The sequence below is a fragment of the Notolabrus celidotus genome, chromosome 15, assembly GCF_009762535.1.
Source record: "Notolabrus celidotus isolate fNotCel1 chromosome 15, fNotCel1.pri, whole genome shotgun sequence".
In the NCBI taxonomy this organism is placed as follows: domain Eukaryota; kingdom Metazoa; phylum Chordata; class Actinopteri; order Labriformes; family Labridae; genus Notolabrus; species Notolabrus celidotus.
In genome coordinates, this window is record NC_048286.1 from 7,541,298 (window position 1) to 7,558,672 (window position 17,375).

The 17,375-nt window shown below is 41.8% G+C and overlaps 1 protein-coding gene across 2 annotated transcripts; it reads right to left on the minus strand.

The window, feature by feature from the left end:
* Positions 1–948: 948 nt before the first annotated feature.
* nfatc4 (nuclear factor of activated T cells 4) lies at positions 949–16,522 on the minus strand. Of its 2 annotated transcripts, none has more exons than XM_034702194.1 (13): positions 15,857–16,522; positions 9,947–10,113; positions 8,969–9,481; positions 8,706–8,881; positions 8,192–8,354; positions 7,823–7,923; positions 7,029–7,130; positions 6,403–6,590; positions 6,074–6,214; positions 5,314–5,369; positions 5,066–5,192; positions 3,253–3,975; positions 949–1,178 (listed from the first exon to the last, which is right to left on the minus strand). In XM_034702194.1, exons 1-13 carry the CDS (start codon positions 16,056–16,058, stop codon positions 1,108–1,110), a joined length of 2,730 nt encoding a protein of 909 aa, XP_034558085.1. In that variant the 5' UTR covers positions 16,059–16,522; the 3' UTR covers positions 949–1,107. The 2 variants fall into 2 exon arrangements, with proteins under 2 accessions (XP_034558085.1, XP_034558086.1); XM_034702195.1 differs by having other exon boundaries at positions 9,947–10,107; positions 15,857–16,513.
* Between the last annotated feature and the right edge of the window lie 853 nt (positions 16,523–17,375).

Consider the following 17,375-nt stretch of genomic DNA (forward strand, 5'->3'; position numbering starts at 1 on the left):
GTTTCACACTAATAAAACTGTCAAGAAAACATATAATGCCACTTTAGCGTCTTTTGTTACGTTGGTGTAGTTTTACTGCTCTTACTGTTTTGCTTTCTTTAAACAGTTTTGCCTATCTTTCTTGTAGCCGCACTATTTTTAGCACAAAGAGATCACATGGCAGAAAATCTGATCTGTGAAGTTTCAGAGCAGATTGAGTGATGTCTCAAATACCAGCTGATGAGGCGCCAGCTCCTAACTCCCTCCCCAGGTGGCACTGTTCCTCCAGACAAACCTGCTCTGTTTACAGGGAGGCTAACAAGCTATTCCTCATACAAACCTTTCAAACAGCTTCAACAGACACAGCCGAGCCTCATCATCCTCTCATGAGGTCAGAATATCTTTTGTCTCAACACTTTACCTTCACACCAGGCGCAGATTTAACATCCACAGAGAGAAACATTTTTCAGTTGATTTAGCAACTCTACCAATTTTAAAACAACGACAAGTTTGAGTCATTTCCTCTTTAAGAAAAGTTCCCTGTTTATGACTTTACATATATCTGGTATTTCAGAAAAAAATAACAAATAGTTGCTGCTTTAAGGCAGCACACGGTCCTAATCCTGTCTCCATTGTTCTTTCTTTAATGTGTAAGGTGACTTTGAGTGTCAAGAAAGGCACCTATAAATAAAATGCATTATTAGTATTATTATTATTTCCAAGAGCTCAGCAGAGAGGCTTTCTCCCTGCAGGATAGACTAATGTTCTGGTAAAATAAAGACCCACTCTGTCCCTTAAAAAAAAGGAAACTTATTCATGGAATGATCTGGGATTGTGGAGAAAACAGAATTTTGCATGTCTCATTAAATAGTTTCCTTTTCCATACTTCTTAGGCCTTTCTCCTTCAGTCCCTCTGAACCAAATTCACCTCAGGCAAGTTTATTTTGCAAGAAAAACACACCAAACCCATTCACTTTCTTGTATAATTTATATTGAAAACATGTTAAAAACATTAGTTTCCCTTTATAAAACCATAACAGTTACCTGTGGTCATAATTACAACAGTGTCCTCGTAATCAATTTTAGATTCTTGCTGAGTACCAGATGTGGAAATGAACTTCTCAGAGCTCAGTTTGGATGGTTGTCCATCTGTGAGCTGGACTGGTAGCACTGGATATCCTCGCCAATGAACTCTGACACTGTGAAGAAGAAGAGAAAACACCGCCCTGGTTATCACTCCACTGATTCATCCACCTCAAATGCCATTAATACAGCTTGTACAGCATACACACAGCCAGAACAAATAGTAAGCAACCTGCTTGTAATTAATTATCTTATTCTCACTTATTTGTTAAACAGAGGGAATTGGAGCAACTGAAAAATCGTCCTACAGAAGTGTCCTACTTCAGATGCCCTGATTCAAGTTTTTAACATTTCAAATGTTTACATTTCAAAGGAACTCAAGTTTGCAGTTATATGAGCAAAACAAAACACAAAACACAAAGACAAGGTGAAAAAATAAAACTCATCCTTGGTAATAAAACATTTTTTCAAATTCTTTGTTAGTAAAATGTTCTGCATAGTTAGTAGGCTTAAATGGCAATATTCAATGCGAGCGATAATTTTAAATCCAGACAAACTGACTCGTCTAAAGGTAAGAAACAATCAGAAAACAGTCAAAACTGAGCACAATAATACAACACAGCTGAACAGGGGATTACAGAGTCTGTAAACAATGTCAAATGGGTTTGCAAAATGTGGCTACGGTTAGCAGAGCTAGCACCACCAGCCTCCACTACTCCTTGCAGGTTAACACATGCATGTGCTGGTTACGCATTGCTCCTGTGAAATGGTCATATGCCAGACAAAGCATATATCCAACTTTAGCACCACAAGATACCATCAGTCATCTGTGCTTGTTTACATACAGGTAGTAGAGCACCAATAACTGTAGCTACAGCTCTATAAAGTGGCGTGTGGCTGCTTAGACTCAACATATGACTTGTGTTTCAGGCCTGGTACCGACTAGCGAGGATGACAACGTTTAATCATTCCATCAACTTAATGTTAACATTCCAAATATTGACCATTAAAAACTAATCACTGTGATCATTTCTGTGTGTTTGGTCTAATGCATCCTTAAAAGCGTGAACAAGATTTTAACTTCCTTTTTCATATTGTCTTCTTTTTTATAGTTTACTGTTGCACTGTTTTGTGGATAACTTATTGGTTACAAAGAAGTGACTGCAACTGTATGAAGGCCCAAAAGAATTCCTCTCAGTGCTAAAAAATACATTTCTCTTCTCCTATCTTCTCTTATCCTATCTTATCTTATCTTATCACAAGAAAATGTGGGACAGAAATAGAGCACAAATGTCAGAAATGTTTGAGTTAGTTCACTGAAAGAGTCTCCAATACATAGTTTTCCACATTAGAACATTATGTCCCACACAGTGCATGTCTCAGTCACAATTAAGTTACAAAACATAGCTGTAATTCATAACAAAAAAAATGGTTTTACTTAATGTGTTAACGCAAAATAATTTATCACTATCATCATCAGTACTAGTTATTGATTCCTCAGGCTCCACATTCAGCTAAGGAGGCCGTCACAAGTTGGATATCATTCAGCCTTCAACCTCTCACCAACACGACAGAAGTGACCTGACCAAACATCCTTCACCAACAGAGAAACTATCAACATTGGTTTAATACATCTGAAAATAGTATTTTGAACTCTACAGCAGCCCGAGGCGGCCATGCATCCATATACTTGCCCCCTTTTTTTATTAACTGCAATTCCACACTTCAAATATCACCACATCTGTCCTTGCAAATGTATTCACATAAGTAACACTGAGAGGCGTCTTCAAGATAAGGTAGCAGAACCTCACCATGCCATAAAAACCAACAATGTGGACTGCCCCATGGGTTGGAACAGCCCCCTGGCTTCCCTCTATTGATCCATAGATTTAATTTAATTTAAAAAAATTTTTCTGTGTTTACTTTATTTACAGTTGCTTTCTAGAGATTTTAACTTACTTACCTCTATCTCACAGGATTCTGTTATCCTAAGAAAACCAACTGTGTCTTGAGATCATGAGATAAATTAATCTGTTCATCCATCAGTCAAACATATTCATCCTCCTACTCATCAATACATGAATTTCATACATACTGTTAAATACTTTGAGGTTACTGTTATTTGTAAATCTTATTGTCATTTATTTTATCTATAAAACCGCACAAATAAAGACAGACATAAATCCTCACCTTCTTCAAATGTGATGTGGTGCATAGAAGCAGGGCTGCTGAACTCCAGAGGACACTCCTGGATCTTGGCATCCCTCTCTCCCTCGTGTCCTAGCCCATGCACCCTCCCCTGAGGGTCCCAGCCGTCGTAGTGGGAGTAGGGCGCTGGGCACATGTCCTGATAGTGGCTGAGGTTGGAGGGCGGGGAGGGACACATCTCCTGAGGATAAGAGGAGTACTGGGGGTAAGGGGAAGTGGGGAGGGGAGGCAGGGGGGAGGTGGAGATGGGACTACCAGTAGGAAACGGGCTGAGAGAGGAGGAGTGGGACGGAGAAGGTGAGGAAGACAGGTAGGGTGAGTCCAGCCATGGAGAAGGGGACGGGGAGGGAGGCTGTGGGCCACGGGGGTACAAGGGAGGAAGGAGCTCTGTGAAGCCCAGCTCCAGGTTCTCGAAGCTGGGGTGACGCTCAGACAGAGCCGCCCTGGACCCGCCGGGATCCTCCAGCACAGAGTCGGGTTTAGAGCAATACTCGTCATGGTAACCCATCGGCGGGCAGGGAGGCGAGTAGGTGGAGGGGTAGGGGGGCAGGTGGAAGCCTAGGCCTCGATCATCAGCCATGGGGTCGCCTCTCATGTGGAAGCCCCTGTCCATCCTGGTTTGTCCCCCGACAGGACACATGGGACCCCCGTCCAGAGGAAGAGCAGAGGGCCGAGACAGCAGCGGGTCCTCCTCTTTGAACATGACTGTGAGACGGAAACAGTTCAACCATAAAACATATAAACATGTTTCTTTTTAGTGTACAACATTCCTTTAACAGCATTTAAGGTGGAAGTCATGGAGAACAGCGGTTTCATGATTAAGGTTGTAGTTTTTATGTTTTTTATACATTATTTCGTTAGACTTAAAGCTCCTCTGAGTAAGTTATTGGTGGACACCTACCCTCCATTGATGGGGGACAGGTGTTAGTTAAATTGATTAACGGCAAACTGCTGAATGAGCCTTTTTTGGTTTTTACATTTTTCATTGCAAAGATTTTAAATTAGTGATACATTTTGCTCTAAAACAAAACAGGATAGGATTTGTTTATTAAAAACAATGCTTCACATTTACGAGACAAAATCCTAAATTAAATAAGGGGTACTGCTTTGTCCACAGGGGCGCCAAAATCAACACAAAACAAAGTCCACAACAGGATCTTTAAATTAAATTATGAAAATAATGCACAATCCACGATTTTATTATTTGTAAAAGATAAAGTCCAGGAAGAACATTTTTTGATAAATATACTCATAATATAAATATGACAAAAACATTTTTTTTAAATAGGTCAAACTGTGATGTTCAAGTGGAATAAAATCAAAGATAAAAGATTTAAAAAAAACAGAGTTCAGGGGTCTCTTTTAAGGACACATTTAAGAGCATGTTGTTTTATTTCTTGTTGTGACAGTGAGTTTGATACAGTTATAGAGGGAAATAAATAAGTGTAGTGATGAAATTGTTACAGCTTAGATAGGCTGCTTAATTGAGAGGATACTTTTAGGCAATTGTGAGAATTAAGCAATGCAAATGTGGAATCAGTGCAGCTGGAGTTGTCTTACTGAACTAGCTCACAGATGTTGCTCCTTTTGTGTATTTTTTGTTGTTTTGTTGTTTTGTATATCTTTTTTATTGATTGCCAATTGCCTTTGATTGTTGGGGACTTTAAAGAAAACCTCTCTTAAAAACAGGTCTGGTATTTACCCTTAAGTTGAATATTAACACACACAAGCAGTACAAAACCCATCAACAGAGACATGAGAACCTGCGGTGAGTCAGTCGAGAGTGGACACTCACTTGGGAGATACTTGAAGCAGTGAGTGCTGCTCCTTTTCCTCTTCCCGTTGGAGACGTAAAGACTAACGGACACCGGTCGACTGGCGGACAGGTCGCTGTAGGCGGGAACCCTCACACACAACAGACACTGAAATAAATGAAGAAAGAAGTGAGGACTCATGAGCTGAGGGGTTGTTCAGTGATGGAAACTGTTCTTTGTGGCAGAGACTCAGCTGATGCTTTAAAGATGATATCACAGACAGAATTACCTCGTTGCTGTTGTCTCTGTCGACATGAGCCTCCTCCTCCCACTGCAGTTTACCATCTGATAGAGAAGAACATGAGGTTAAATGAAGTATAGCCTATAAGTATAGATATACACACATATGCAGAGTTAGTTTACTTTCTTCTCACTGCATCATGGGTACCACCTCACAAACTATAAAAGCAGATGACGTCAGTGTAAGAAGAAATACTAAGATATGAACTTTCTTAAAGGGGCAACACTACAGAGTAAAACCACTCTGTTAGCAGTCAGTATCCTGTGAGTGAAATCTTACCAAAAGCAAAAGTTCTCAGTGGGAGGCAGCCGTGTAATTTTCAAAGAAGCTGTTTGTTTTGAACCATGAAAATAAGTATGAAAAAGTGGATCATTTCTCCCACATGACTTTGAGTTGGCTGAATCTAAATAAGCAATTAGCCCTCCTCCTAAGCCTCCTTTGTGCCGTTTCATGTCAACAAGTATGCTTCAATTTCAGAGGAAATCGTTCTATTGTGAATCCAGATTCCTGGAAAAACTGTCTGTCCCTCTGCGACAGTTCAAGCCTGTTTCACAACACAGGGCTCTGTACTGATATCATGTTGTCTCACTTAATGATGTAATGACACTTCTGCTATTTTACGCCTACATTAATCAGGTATTTCAAAAGCTCCTTTTTTCCCCCAATCCAGTTTCTGTATGTTTTTTTTTACCAGCTGCATGCGAGTCAGGACTTCATAAAGATGTTAGAGGTAAGAAACAACATTCACCTGTCCCTCTCTCCATGAGGAGGACTCTGGAGATTGGCAGAAAGTTGGAGCCGCTCAGCAGCAGCTCCTCTCCTCCCTCCACAGAGCAGGAAGTTAGACTTACAGACTCAATGACGGGCAGCTCCTGAGCCGAGCGCTGGGCTGGAACAAGAAGAGCCAGACTTTTTTAATACCACCTTCATTATCAATCAATATTATCCTGATTTAAAGGAAATATGTTTCAAAATGTGCAGCTTTGGATCCTCAAAGTGTAAACCACTGTAGCTTTAGTGACCCTCTTTGCCGTGTATGATGTGATGGTGTTTGGCTCAACAAAATTGCGTACTTACAGCATTCGATGGGTAGGGAGGCGACCTGCAGAGCCAGGACTCTGCCAGATGGGGATACAGGGGGCGCTAGAGGGAGGTGGGTACGAAAAACCAAACGGACACGAGTGTTTTTTCGTCCGACGTCTGTCTCTCCTTTTCTCAGCTCGATGTCCGAGTTCCTCAGCTTCAGAATCCCAGCACAGTCGATACTACGAGACAAACATTTCTTTACAGTTATTCAGGGAAGTGTTGATCAACATGCCTCTGCAACTTCTTTTTTTTAAGTTATATTTTTGGGTCGTTTTTGCCTTTATTGACAGGACAGCTGAAGAGAGGCAGGAAACGTGGGGAATAGAGAGTGGGGGAAGACATGCAGTAAATGGTCGACTGGCCAGGAGTCGAACTGTGCGACAAGGACTATATGTGGGGCGCTTAGACCACTAGGCCACCAGTGCCCCGCTTCTGCAACTTCTATCTGCTTCATACTGAAATGCTTTTTTGGTCATTACTCATGCCTTGCTTATTTCCAGTGACTGTTGCCAACTGATTGAGGAATCTAAAGCCTGCTTCTCAATTTCACATCACAAGTAGAAATCTGTATTTTTTAAGCTTTTAGAGGAAAAGTTTCAAGTCTCCTTGGTACTCACAGTGCGGTCATGTTATTCTCCGGGTTGAGCGGGATGTCGAGCAGTTTGGTCCCTGCCTGGACACTCTCGTGGCTGGCCGTGCCCACCATCTTCCCCGTCACTCTGAGGAATAAAACTTCAATTGAACACACCATCCATTTCAGATTTTTGTTTTAAAACAAATAACTGTGGCTCTGTACCTGATGTACAAGAGGATAAAACATCCTCCAATCTGTAACAAGATAAACCAGCACAAACTAAGAACAGTTTAATTTATTATTCAGCCAGTTATCAACGAAGAAGTAAAACATTTAAAAGTTAACGCCTAAGATTTCCAGATTTGTGACCTGATTTTCTCACTGGGTATCGGAATAACTTTGGACAAAGCAAGAAATTTCACATTTTGTTGTAAATGAACAACTATAAATTATAGGTATTATAGGAAAAAATGCAATGATTGAACAATGATGGGTCATTTTTAGTCAAATACAAAAAGGGCCTCCAGACTGAGTGGAAAAATAACATGAAAAGATGTTATTAAGTGGCTTCATGTTGTTTATCTTCATGGACTAGCTTTTAGATGCTCCCTTTGTTTTACATTTCCAGCATTGAGCTGATGTTCTCATCCAGAACGAGCTGCATTGAGTATAACTGGTGCAAGAAATTTCCTGGACCAACACTCAGATCAGTTGGTGGTGAGTTATGCAATGATTGTAGCCACAGTTGTCAGGCTTTAATGTGCTTGCCCCTGAATATCATTGAAAAAATAACGGATGCTTGAAATAAGGTTTTAAAATATCAGTGCAGTTCAGTACCTGTGTATCTGATAGAAAGGATGTGGCCTGATCGATCGGTCGTCAGCTGTTCCAACGAAGACCTGAAGGGAGAGTGGCTTCCTCTCTGTGTATCCACACAGCTGCACAGAGACACACAGTGTGAGGTGAATCAAACTGTGATGAGGCCACAACATGTGTCCTGACACTCTGTCCCAGCATCAAAGAAAGACAACACTCATGCTACATTTGTTCTTAAGTCCTGCTGGAGTTACATTTAAAACCAGGAGGGCAGGAGTGGTTGGAATAATTCCATCATAAACACATCAGGATTATTAACACGCAGTTTGTGCAGCATATCCGCTCTGATAAACTCATATCATCACAACTCTCTGCAGGTTTGTGTTTCACCTTGACAATAGGATGTCCTGTTGGTGTAGCTTTGACAGCTCCTCTGCTCCCCTCCGTCTCATAGTGCGCTCTGTGGTGTGGGCGGGGCTGCACCTCGATACGCAGCTCGTATTGGTCAAACTGGGACGGCAGCGGCCAGTCGAGAGGTGGCAAGGCATTCGACCTAAAAGTGTGTTAGACATCTTAAGATTAACTGATGATACATGGAGCATAAAGACACCAATGACCAGATATTTTGCATGATGAAATTATGTTGAGATGATAAATGAGATTTATGAAATACACATGCAAACATGACAACAGACCTGCAGTAGGTGGAATATAGTGTGTGTGAATGTTGAAGCTATTGCTATTGTTTGATAATTTTGCATTTAGACATGTATTTATTTGCTGTTATTTTGATTAAGGGGAATATAGGATTAAGTTTGATATCACACATAACTCATACATGATCCATTTTGAGTGTTCAGTGTTTTGAATGGATATTATCATATGTGGTGGTGTGTATCCTTGCCTGAACAGAGGACTGTGAGCGTTGGCTCGAGTTCGGCCCCAGGCGAGAGCAGGGGGCACAGAGAGGTAGTCCATGCCCACTGAGGGGGGCTCTCTCCTGCTCTGCTGTAACTCTTGCAGCATGCAGGGGGAACTGTGGCCTGGAGCCTGCTCCTGATCCACCTCCCTAGGAGACAACTTGAAAAAAATATGGTTCAACACTGTAGTCAAGTTTCTTATTATTTAAGATTTTGATGAATTTTTATATGGAGCAAACATCTCTACCTGTTCCAGTGACGTCTTCCTGGTTTTCTGTGGGATGCTGAGCTCACAGCTACTGGGCGGAGCTTGCGACAGACTGATGGAGTCCCCGCCCTCCAGGTTGCATCCCTGCAGGTCCTCTGAGTAGCTGCTTCTTCTTGAGGTACAGGGGGAGGCCAGGGGGGAGTTTCTGCGCTTTTTACCCCCAGGTGAAGTGGGCCTCGAGGACGGAGAGAGCCCAAAATGAATGGTGGCATCATTAAGTTCCTCCTCCTCCACCAGCAGCGAGTCACAGCTGGAGGCGGGGCTGAGCCAGCCGCGGGAGGAGGGGCTGGAGGCGGGGCTGGGGCTGAGGGAGCCCGGGCATCTGTCGCGGTAACTAAAGGGGTCCAACAGGGGGAGGTAGAGGCGATCGCGGTCCCAGCTACCACCGCCACCCATGTCCCAGTAACTGGAAATGGTGGGAGTTGGGTCGTCTTCAGGGGAAATAGTCGTTATCTGGATGCTGGGACACTCGACCACACGAGACTCTGAAACCTGGAGGAAAGAAAGAAAAATACTATAAAAACAACAATAATTTGACATCTGATTAATGGAAGAAAAGCTCTAATGCTCTACTACCTGGATGTAAACAAGCATAGATGACAGATGGCATGTCATAGCATGGCGTTGTTTGGCAGATGCAAGATGTATATAGACTGTGTCTGGTTAAACTGTCTTATCACATAACCACTTGACCAGATCTTAGCTGTTGGAAGAGTGAATGTGCAAATAGTTTGTGAGATTGAGATAGTTTTGAACAAAAACTTCTCACAAAGTTCAAATAAATCCACACTTAAGTAGATTTAGTTGACAGCAATTACTGTGGAGCTATTATTGTAGAGAGGTCAACATTTTGACACCTAATTTTAATGTTATTAATGTTTAAACATGTGTAAAAGGTGCAAAATGTCTGTAACTTGTGTTTTCTGCTACAAACAGCCTGTAAACAGGTCAACTTACCTGTACAGAGCGTGCTGGCAGGCTCTCATAGGTCCCGCTGAACTCTCTGACTGTGGCCCGGCGTGGTGGCGGGGAATGCATCCCTGCTCTCTGATTGGCTGAGGATGGGGGGCTGGGGATGCTGATTGAGTGTCCTGCATGATTGGTAGCCAGGTGGTGATCTGTAACTTATAAAAACAGGAGGACAGGTACAATTCAGAGCACTGGCATGAGCTTGTTGGCAAAGAACTTCACAGTTTGTTCTTTTCCTCAGTGAAGACGTTTGCTCCAACATGGAAATCATTTGCTTTTGGCTGATTGGTTCATATAAGAAAAATGCTTGTTTTTCATTTTTCACACATACTTTCCTAATTTATCATCGCTTGTGGTTTTTTGGGTCATTAAACCTAAAATCAATCCTTTATTTGAACACCACAAAACGACAGTAAGCTCTTGAAACTTGTTCTTTCACATGTGGCATGAGAAACCCTCATTAGATGTCAATCAAACTACTCTAAAGGCTATTTATGGATAGAGAAGTTTCACTTTTTATTATCAACATGCAAGAATCATCAGCTACACAATGATTTACTGATGTTTGATTGTTACCATATGGAAAATGAACTCAACTGGAACTTTTTCTTTGGGTCTTTGATGCATATACATAAATTTTGTAGATAAAAGAATCGTTTGATATTTTAAGAAAACCACTATTCATTCTCTTTCCGAGAGTGAGATTAAAGTTTGGCACCACATTAATTTCTCTATTGGTCATAATGGGGAACTAGTTAGCTTAGCATAGAAAATAGAAACAGGGGAAACAGCTAGCCGGACTTGTTTCTTTATGGTTTATACTTTATCAATCTGAAAATCCTGCTCTCAGAAAGAAAGTAAAAAATATTTCCAGCAACTTTTAACTATTTCTTCTACTTTCTATTGTTTGGCAGGAAACAGAGCGAGATGGTGAATTATTTTACATTTGTAAATCATACATTTCTACCACAGACTGTTTATCAGAAAGGAAGCCTCAAGTGTTCACAGACAGTGAAGCCAAAATATTTAGAGCTCCCCCTACTGACAGGCTGCAGTAAAGGTCATAACCCCACCTCTTTCATGTTAACAGGTGAAACATGGGTCAACCATACAATCAAAATATGCATCAAATACATTTTTATACTGTTATAAAGACGATTTATTGACAGCTCTGTTTACAAATGCGGCTCCTACCAGATTAGAAGTGTAGAGGAGGGACGGCGAGAGAAAAGGTGAGCTCTAACAAAAAAGTAATTGATCTTTTCATACTCATGAGTGTCTGCTTCAAACCAACACAAGAATCTGAACCAACCTGAGGGATCTTCAAGGTTTTAGCAGTAAGCTTAACGCATGTTTTGGCTAACTTAATGTGACGTCAGACCTGCAGCTCTTCTTGCCCGATTTCTACTGCGCATTCTTTGGCTAAGCCTGGACAATGGTTGAGGTGGTATTTTGGCTTCACATCTCACTACAGGTGGGGCGTAGAGCCACTGTGTCCATTTCTACATACATTTCTAAAACACACCAATAGATTTCACTATTTAATGTGAATCAGATGAACAGAACTATTACCACCTGTGAATGAAAAACTGTATGACCTGGCAGGATTTATATCCATATTGCATAGCCTCACTCATACACATGGCAATAATTTACCGAACACCATTGAAAGTTTTATTCTTTAGTGTTTGGATCGATTCTATTTCATTGTTCTATGTATTTCAGTCACAAGTACTGCAGCACAGGGTGAGGTGGGAATTGTTACCAAAATCATTCAGCTTTGGCTAACTTCTGAAAATAACATTTCTACTAATCTCCTTTTTAGATTTCACCAAACGTCCTCAATCTAACTTTCCTGACATCACCAAACAATCATCCGGGAGATACCACAGTCAAGGCCACAGTCGTCACCGCAGCATTTCCCAAACGTGGAGTGGTCGGCCTGCGCATGGAGCCAAACAGTAGTTACTCTGTAATGAGCGAGGCTCCATTCGAATCATTGTTGTGCAGCAGTGGCGGAGGGCCATACAGGCAAATTTTGGGCAACATGGATACACAACAGCAACTGCCAACAAATTAAGACTCGGGGTGAAAAACCTCTTCAAATGTTTCCTGGCAACAAAAAATATTTCCAAGTGATTAAAGCCACAGTGCTGAGGCAACTCTTCTGCAAGAGGATTTTTCACATGAAACAATGATTTAGATGTTTGTGAGTGGACCAGCAGGGAAGTTTATGAGCCATGAAACGTACCTAACACTTATTGAACACAATAAAACTGATTTTAGGGTGCAACATCTAATATACTGTAATTTTTTGTTCTGTGTCCTGAGTTGAACTTCTCACAGAAAAGTAGTGTTTAAAAGTAAAGCGATTCCTAACCAGCGGATCAGGAACCCAGAAAGGGTCGCTCAATGATTTACAGGATGGAATAGCAGAGATAATCTTTGGATGCGATTAAATAAGAATTCGCTAAACTTTATGCTTTTCTTCTGTTAAATGAATGTATCACTCTACCTCTGAGCTTATTGTTTCCATCTAAAGAACATTCATTCATTTGTTTTCAACCCAGCTGAAATGTATTTTGCTGCTAAATTATTCCTTAAAGTTAACATACACTATTACCCAAGACAGACTGATTTTAAGTCTTAAAGAACTGAAATATTAACTTTTTCAACCACTCCAAGTTCTTATTAAGCTACTATCACAACTAAGGACTAAACTTAACTGGGCCACACCTGAAATATCTAATGAACGCCCTCATCGTGTTGTTAATATTTTGTTGGGGATGTTTGCAGCTTAGCATAAGCATTCATCATTGTAAACATGAAGCTGTGTCCAAGTGGCAACCTCTGGTGTTCACCCTCTGAAGTTCAAAAACCTCCAGCCAGCCTTAAGTGTCCACTTGACTGACAGCTGTTTGCCAGGAGGCTTAAGGACCACCTCAAATCTACCTCTAGAAGTCAGGGGAGTCAGTATTTCCAACAAGAAGACCACATCTCTTCAGACACCAGTGGGTGACATCACAGAGACTCTGCCATGTTTTATGCAGCCTACAGCGGTAACATGAACTTGAAAGTATGATTCAAATGATCCTTAAATACAAGTACAATAATATATTTATTTTGAAGTACAACATGATAAACAGTTAATTAAAAGTTGTGGCCAAATTATAAATCACATGAGAAACCAAAAAGTAACTATAACTGTACTTAAATGTAAGATTTCTGGAGGCTTTGTAAAAAAAAAATGATGCTGTTTATTATGTTGTTGTTGTCACTGATTCATTGTATTTTGATATTTTTACGTGTGGTGTCTACTGTTTTGGATCCTGTGTTTAACTTACTGCAGGTTAAAAGTTAAGGTTTCATACAAAGAAAGTATCCCATTCTGTTTTAGCATACTAAACAGTGTATTAGCATATTTCTAATGCAGCTGCTGGCTTCCTCCTTATATTTGCTAACCCTGTCTCCTTAGAGCTCCTAAATCTATTACTAAACCATAGAAATGTTTGTGTTTAGACAAGTAGAAGACTTCATCTTAAAACTTTCCACACAGTATCTGAAATCTGTGAGTTTGTCACTTAGGTGCGTAAAATCTAATTTTAGTCAGGTACCGACTCCCAGCCCACAGATTGTATTATACATAGAAATGGCCTCAGAAATGTCACCCATTGGTTTCTGAAGTGGATTTTTAAAGCTTATTGTCAATGGATGCCATGTTGGAAAAGCTAACTCAACCATACTTTTGGTTGAACTAAGTGCAGGCAAAGAAGTGGAGTTGAGGCTGGCCTTTAGCTACCAGCTACAGTCTGTCAAGTCAGCCATGCCTCTTATCATGTTAAACTTGGAAACATTATACCTTCTAAAATAATAAATAACAAGATACATTCACCCCCATACACTGTGAGCAATTACAGAAATGAGCTGTTCAGACCAAAATAATTTTTGAACCTGAGTGTAAACATGTCATTTTTTGCTTTAGAGATCAGCTATTTTGAAGGGTTGTGTAAGTGGTTTCTGCAGCTTCTGGAGCCAGCCTCAAGTGGACACTTGAGGAACTGCAGTTTGTAGCACTTCTGCATCGGCTTCATGTCTCAAGGCCGGAGGTTGCAGCATCCTTCAGCCTTGTTCCCTCTTACATATGTGTATGGAGGCGAGTCAAGCAGGAATCCATTCATTCATTCATTCCTCTGTGATATATGATGTGTCTGCCAAGCTTCTTCCCTCCACAATATTCCAGTCTGGTATTTGCCTTGTGTACATTTGATAAATGAAACTTCAGCAGTGAATTTTGAAGCCATCATATGACAGTGGGCTAGTTTGGCTTGCAGGCTGCTATAGCGCAGTATTTCCTTTATTTCAGTTGCTTATGTTGATTGTCAGGTGAGTTTGTGTGATGAAAAAGAACATGTTTATCTAGTTTTAACACGTTGTGAATCTGAGTGATGTTACTCTGCTAAAATATGGTTGTACATTCTACACATTCAGATTGTCTTTATCAGTTTCATGAATATAATACAGACAGTTTTATCAGTTATTAGACCAAATTAGCATCCCCCTGTGGCTACAGGCAGCTTCTATTGATCTGTAAAGAAATGCAAATCCTTGCATTGCACACAAGGCTTAATCTGTTGATTTACAGATCTATGGACACTAGTCACATAAGATAGGGTAATTCTTCATAAACCTCACCTTTTGAAAATATGAAATTAGAGATGTGTTCGATCCAAGTGACAGATGGACACTACTAGCTGTTAAGAAGCACCCAAGAAAGCACAAGTCACTGAATTTAACCTGTGTTTGGGGTCTTGTTGCCTAGGCTTGCTAGCTGATCAATAAGTTGAAGGATTAGACTTGGGCATAAATTTTATAACTTTTTATAACATAGTGTTCACCGTCTCATTCAATAATGACCACTTCAAGCCCAGATAAACAGAAAAATGACGTAGTAAATGGCAAAGTAAGAGCTTCAAACCACCAAGGGATAACACAGACCATGTTCAAAACTTCCAGATATATCACACCAAGGACAGGGCGGCAAATAGACAATACTTTTTTTTTAAAAACTCATTTTAAATTGCTTCCCTAAACAAGAAGAGCCGGGGCATAAATATGGGCACCAGAAGTGACACCAGGTGTCAGGAGAGCCATCAGCACACTCCTCTGAAACAAGGCCTGCATGCCCTGAAAACCCATCACAATGGGGGGAAGAATTGTTCTCTAGTTTCTCCTGAAGTTTACTTTCATGCTTAGGGTGTGGTAATATAACCGTATGCCAGTGTGGGCGGGAAACAAATGAAAGAGTGGATGTGAGGATACGAGGTGTGTGTGTGTGTGTGTGTGTGTGTGTGCAGTGAAAAATGGGGGAGATGGAGGTTGAGTGAAGGAGGGAGGGAGGTGTGTGTGCGTGGTGCGTGTTCAGTACACAGAGGTTGAGGTTCCTTCCCAGATGGCAGCTGTTAACTCTGCTCACACGCACAGCTGATTAGAAACACATTGAGTCTGAGGGCTGCACGCACACATGCACAAACACACAAATGCACTCACGCAATCAGAGATACACTCAGATATGCACACAAAGCTAACACACAATAACAATGTGCTCGCATGCTTACAGATGGAGGCACGCACACACATTACATGCAAGTTACACACTTCACATAAGCACAGGCATGCAGATGAAGGCCTCATTAAAGCACATGCAACTCCAGCCACACACACACATACACACACACACACAGAGAGAGAGAGAGAGAGAGAGAGAGAGAGAGAGAGAGAGAGAGAGAGAGACAGAGAGAGAGAGAGAGAGAGAGAAGTTCCCATGCATTGAAGCCACTATGCTCCGTGTCCCTTAACTTCTTATGTTACACATTAAACCATCCAATAAATGACTCTAACCCAGGCTGCTGCTGTTGATGCAGTTGGAGGGCTCCAGGTGCAGCAGGGCTCCCTCACTCTCCTCCCCGGGAATGCAGCTCTCCGGCTCGGCTGCGCGCACCGGGGATGGCCCCTGGCTCTGCCGGAGCGGCGGGTCTTCCTCAAACACCAACTTGAACTCGAACTCGCCCTCCTCCCAGCCTGAGCCCGGCGCGGCCCCCATCGCCCCCCGGCAGCGAGGACAGGATACAGATAGAGTGATAGAATCTTATCTCCTCAAGCGACGTAAACTTCCTTGATACGCCGAAAAAGGACGGAGATATTCCCAAAACTTGTATCCTTTTCTATGAGCGCGTCATTGCGCAAATCTCCCTCCTCATACAAGGTTTTGATTTAACTTCAGCAGCTTCTTACACGAGATGGTTACCCCGTCTTACTTGGATGTTTGCAACTTTTTCAGCCTTCATGCCTTGCGGTCCAAATTAAATCTTCCTCCCCGGGATCTGGCAAACTTTTCCGAAGCATATCCACCAGATGTAGTCCAGTCTTTCATTTGAACTCAATCGCCATCCCTGTTGCTTCGTCTGCTGCTTCTTCGTCTTCTTCTTGTTCTTCTTCTTCTTCTTCTTCTTCTTCTTCTTCTTCTTCTTGTTCTTCTTCTTCTTCTTCTTCTTCTTCCCTCCCGTTCAAGACAGAGACAGAGGAGGAGAAAAAAAGTTTATCAAATATTTTTGTCGTCCTTTACCCTTAATTGCCTTTGGGTGGGTTTCCCAGCTCCAGTTGGTCCGTTACTCATTCCCCATAGGACCATGAGCCTGTCAGTCATGAATCCCCTCTGCCCAACCTCCAGCCTCCCTCCTCTCCCCCTCTTCCTCACTGACTCTGGAGGTTTCTCTGTTAGTCACTTCACATTTACTAAATAACACAAGAGGCACTTTAAACCTCACACACACATGGCTTTTCTCCACAGCTTACATGTTATTGTGCATCACCCAAACATTGTTTTCTACGTTTTTTTTCCCTTGAAGTTTATCCACATAACCTAATTAGCATCAGTAACCTTTTTTCGCACATGTAAACCCAAAACACTATTATTATTATTCCAATCATGAGCAGGACTCAGGGCCAGCAGCTCACAGTCTGAAACCCTGCCATTGTAGGCCTGCTGCACGGCCACCAGTGCTGTGATGTTAACTGTCAGCTAGTGAACATAAGAGGGCCTATTTCCTGTGGCGACAAACACGACTGCCCCCCTTTTTTGGCTGTCATCCTTCCCTCTCCTCCCCTTTTCTCCTACTTTTTTTTTTGCCCCACTCCTCCTCCCTCGTCCCTCCTTCTCTCCACTCTCCCCTCCCTCCCTTTCCTCTCCACCACAGATCTGTTTCTCATTATCCTCTGTAGTCTGCTCTCTGTCTGAGTCAGGAGACGAAAAACTTAAATAAACACACTCTCTCTGGCCCTCTCCCCCTTCCATCCTCAACCCCCCTGTTCTGTCTCTCCCCTCTGTCCTCCTTCCTCGTCCCCCTCTGATTCTCACAAT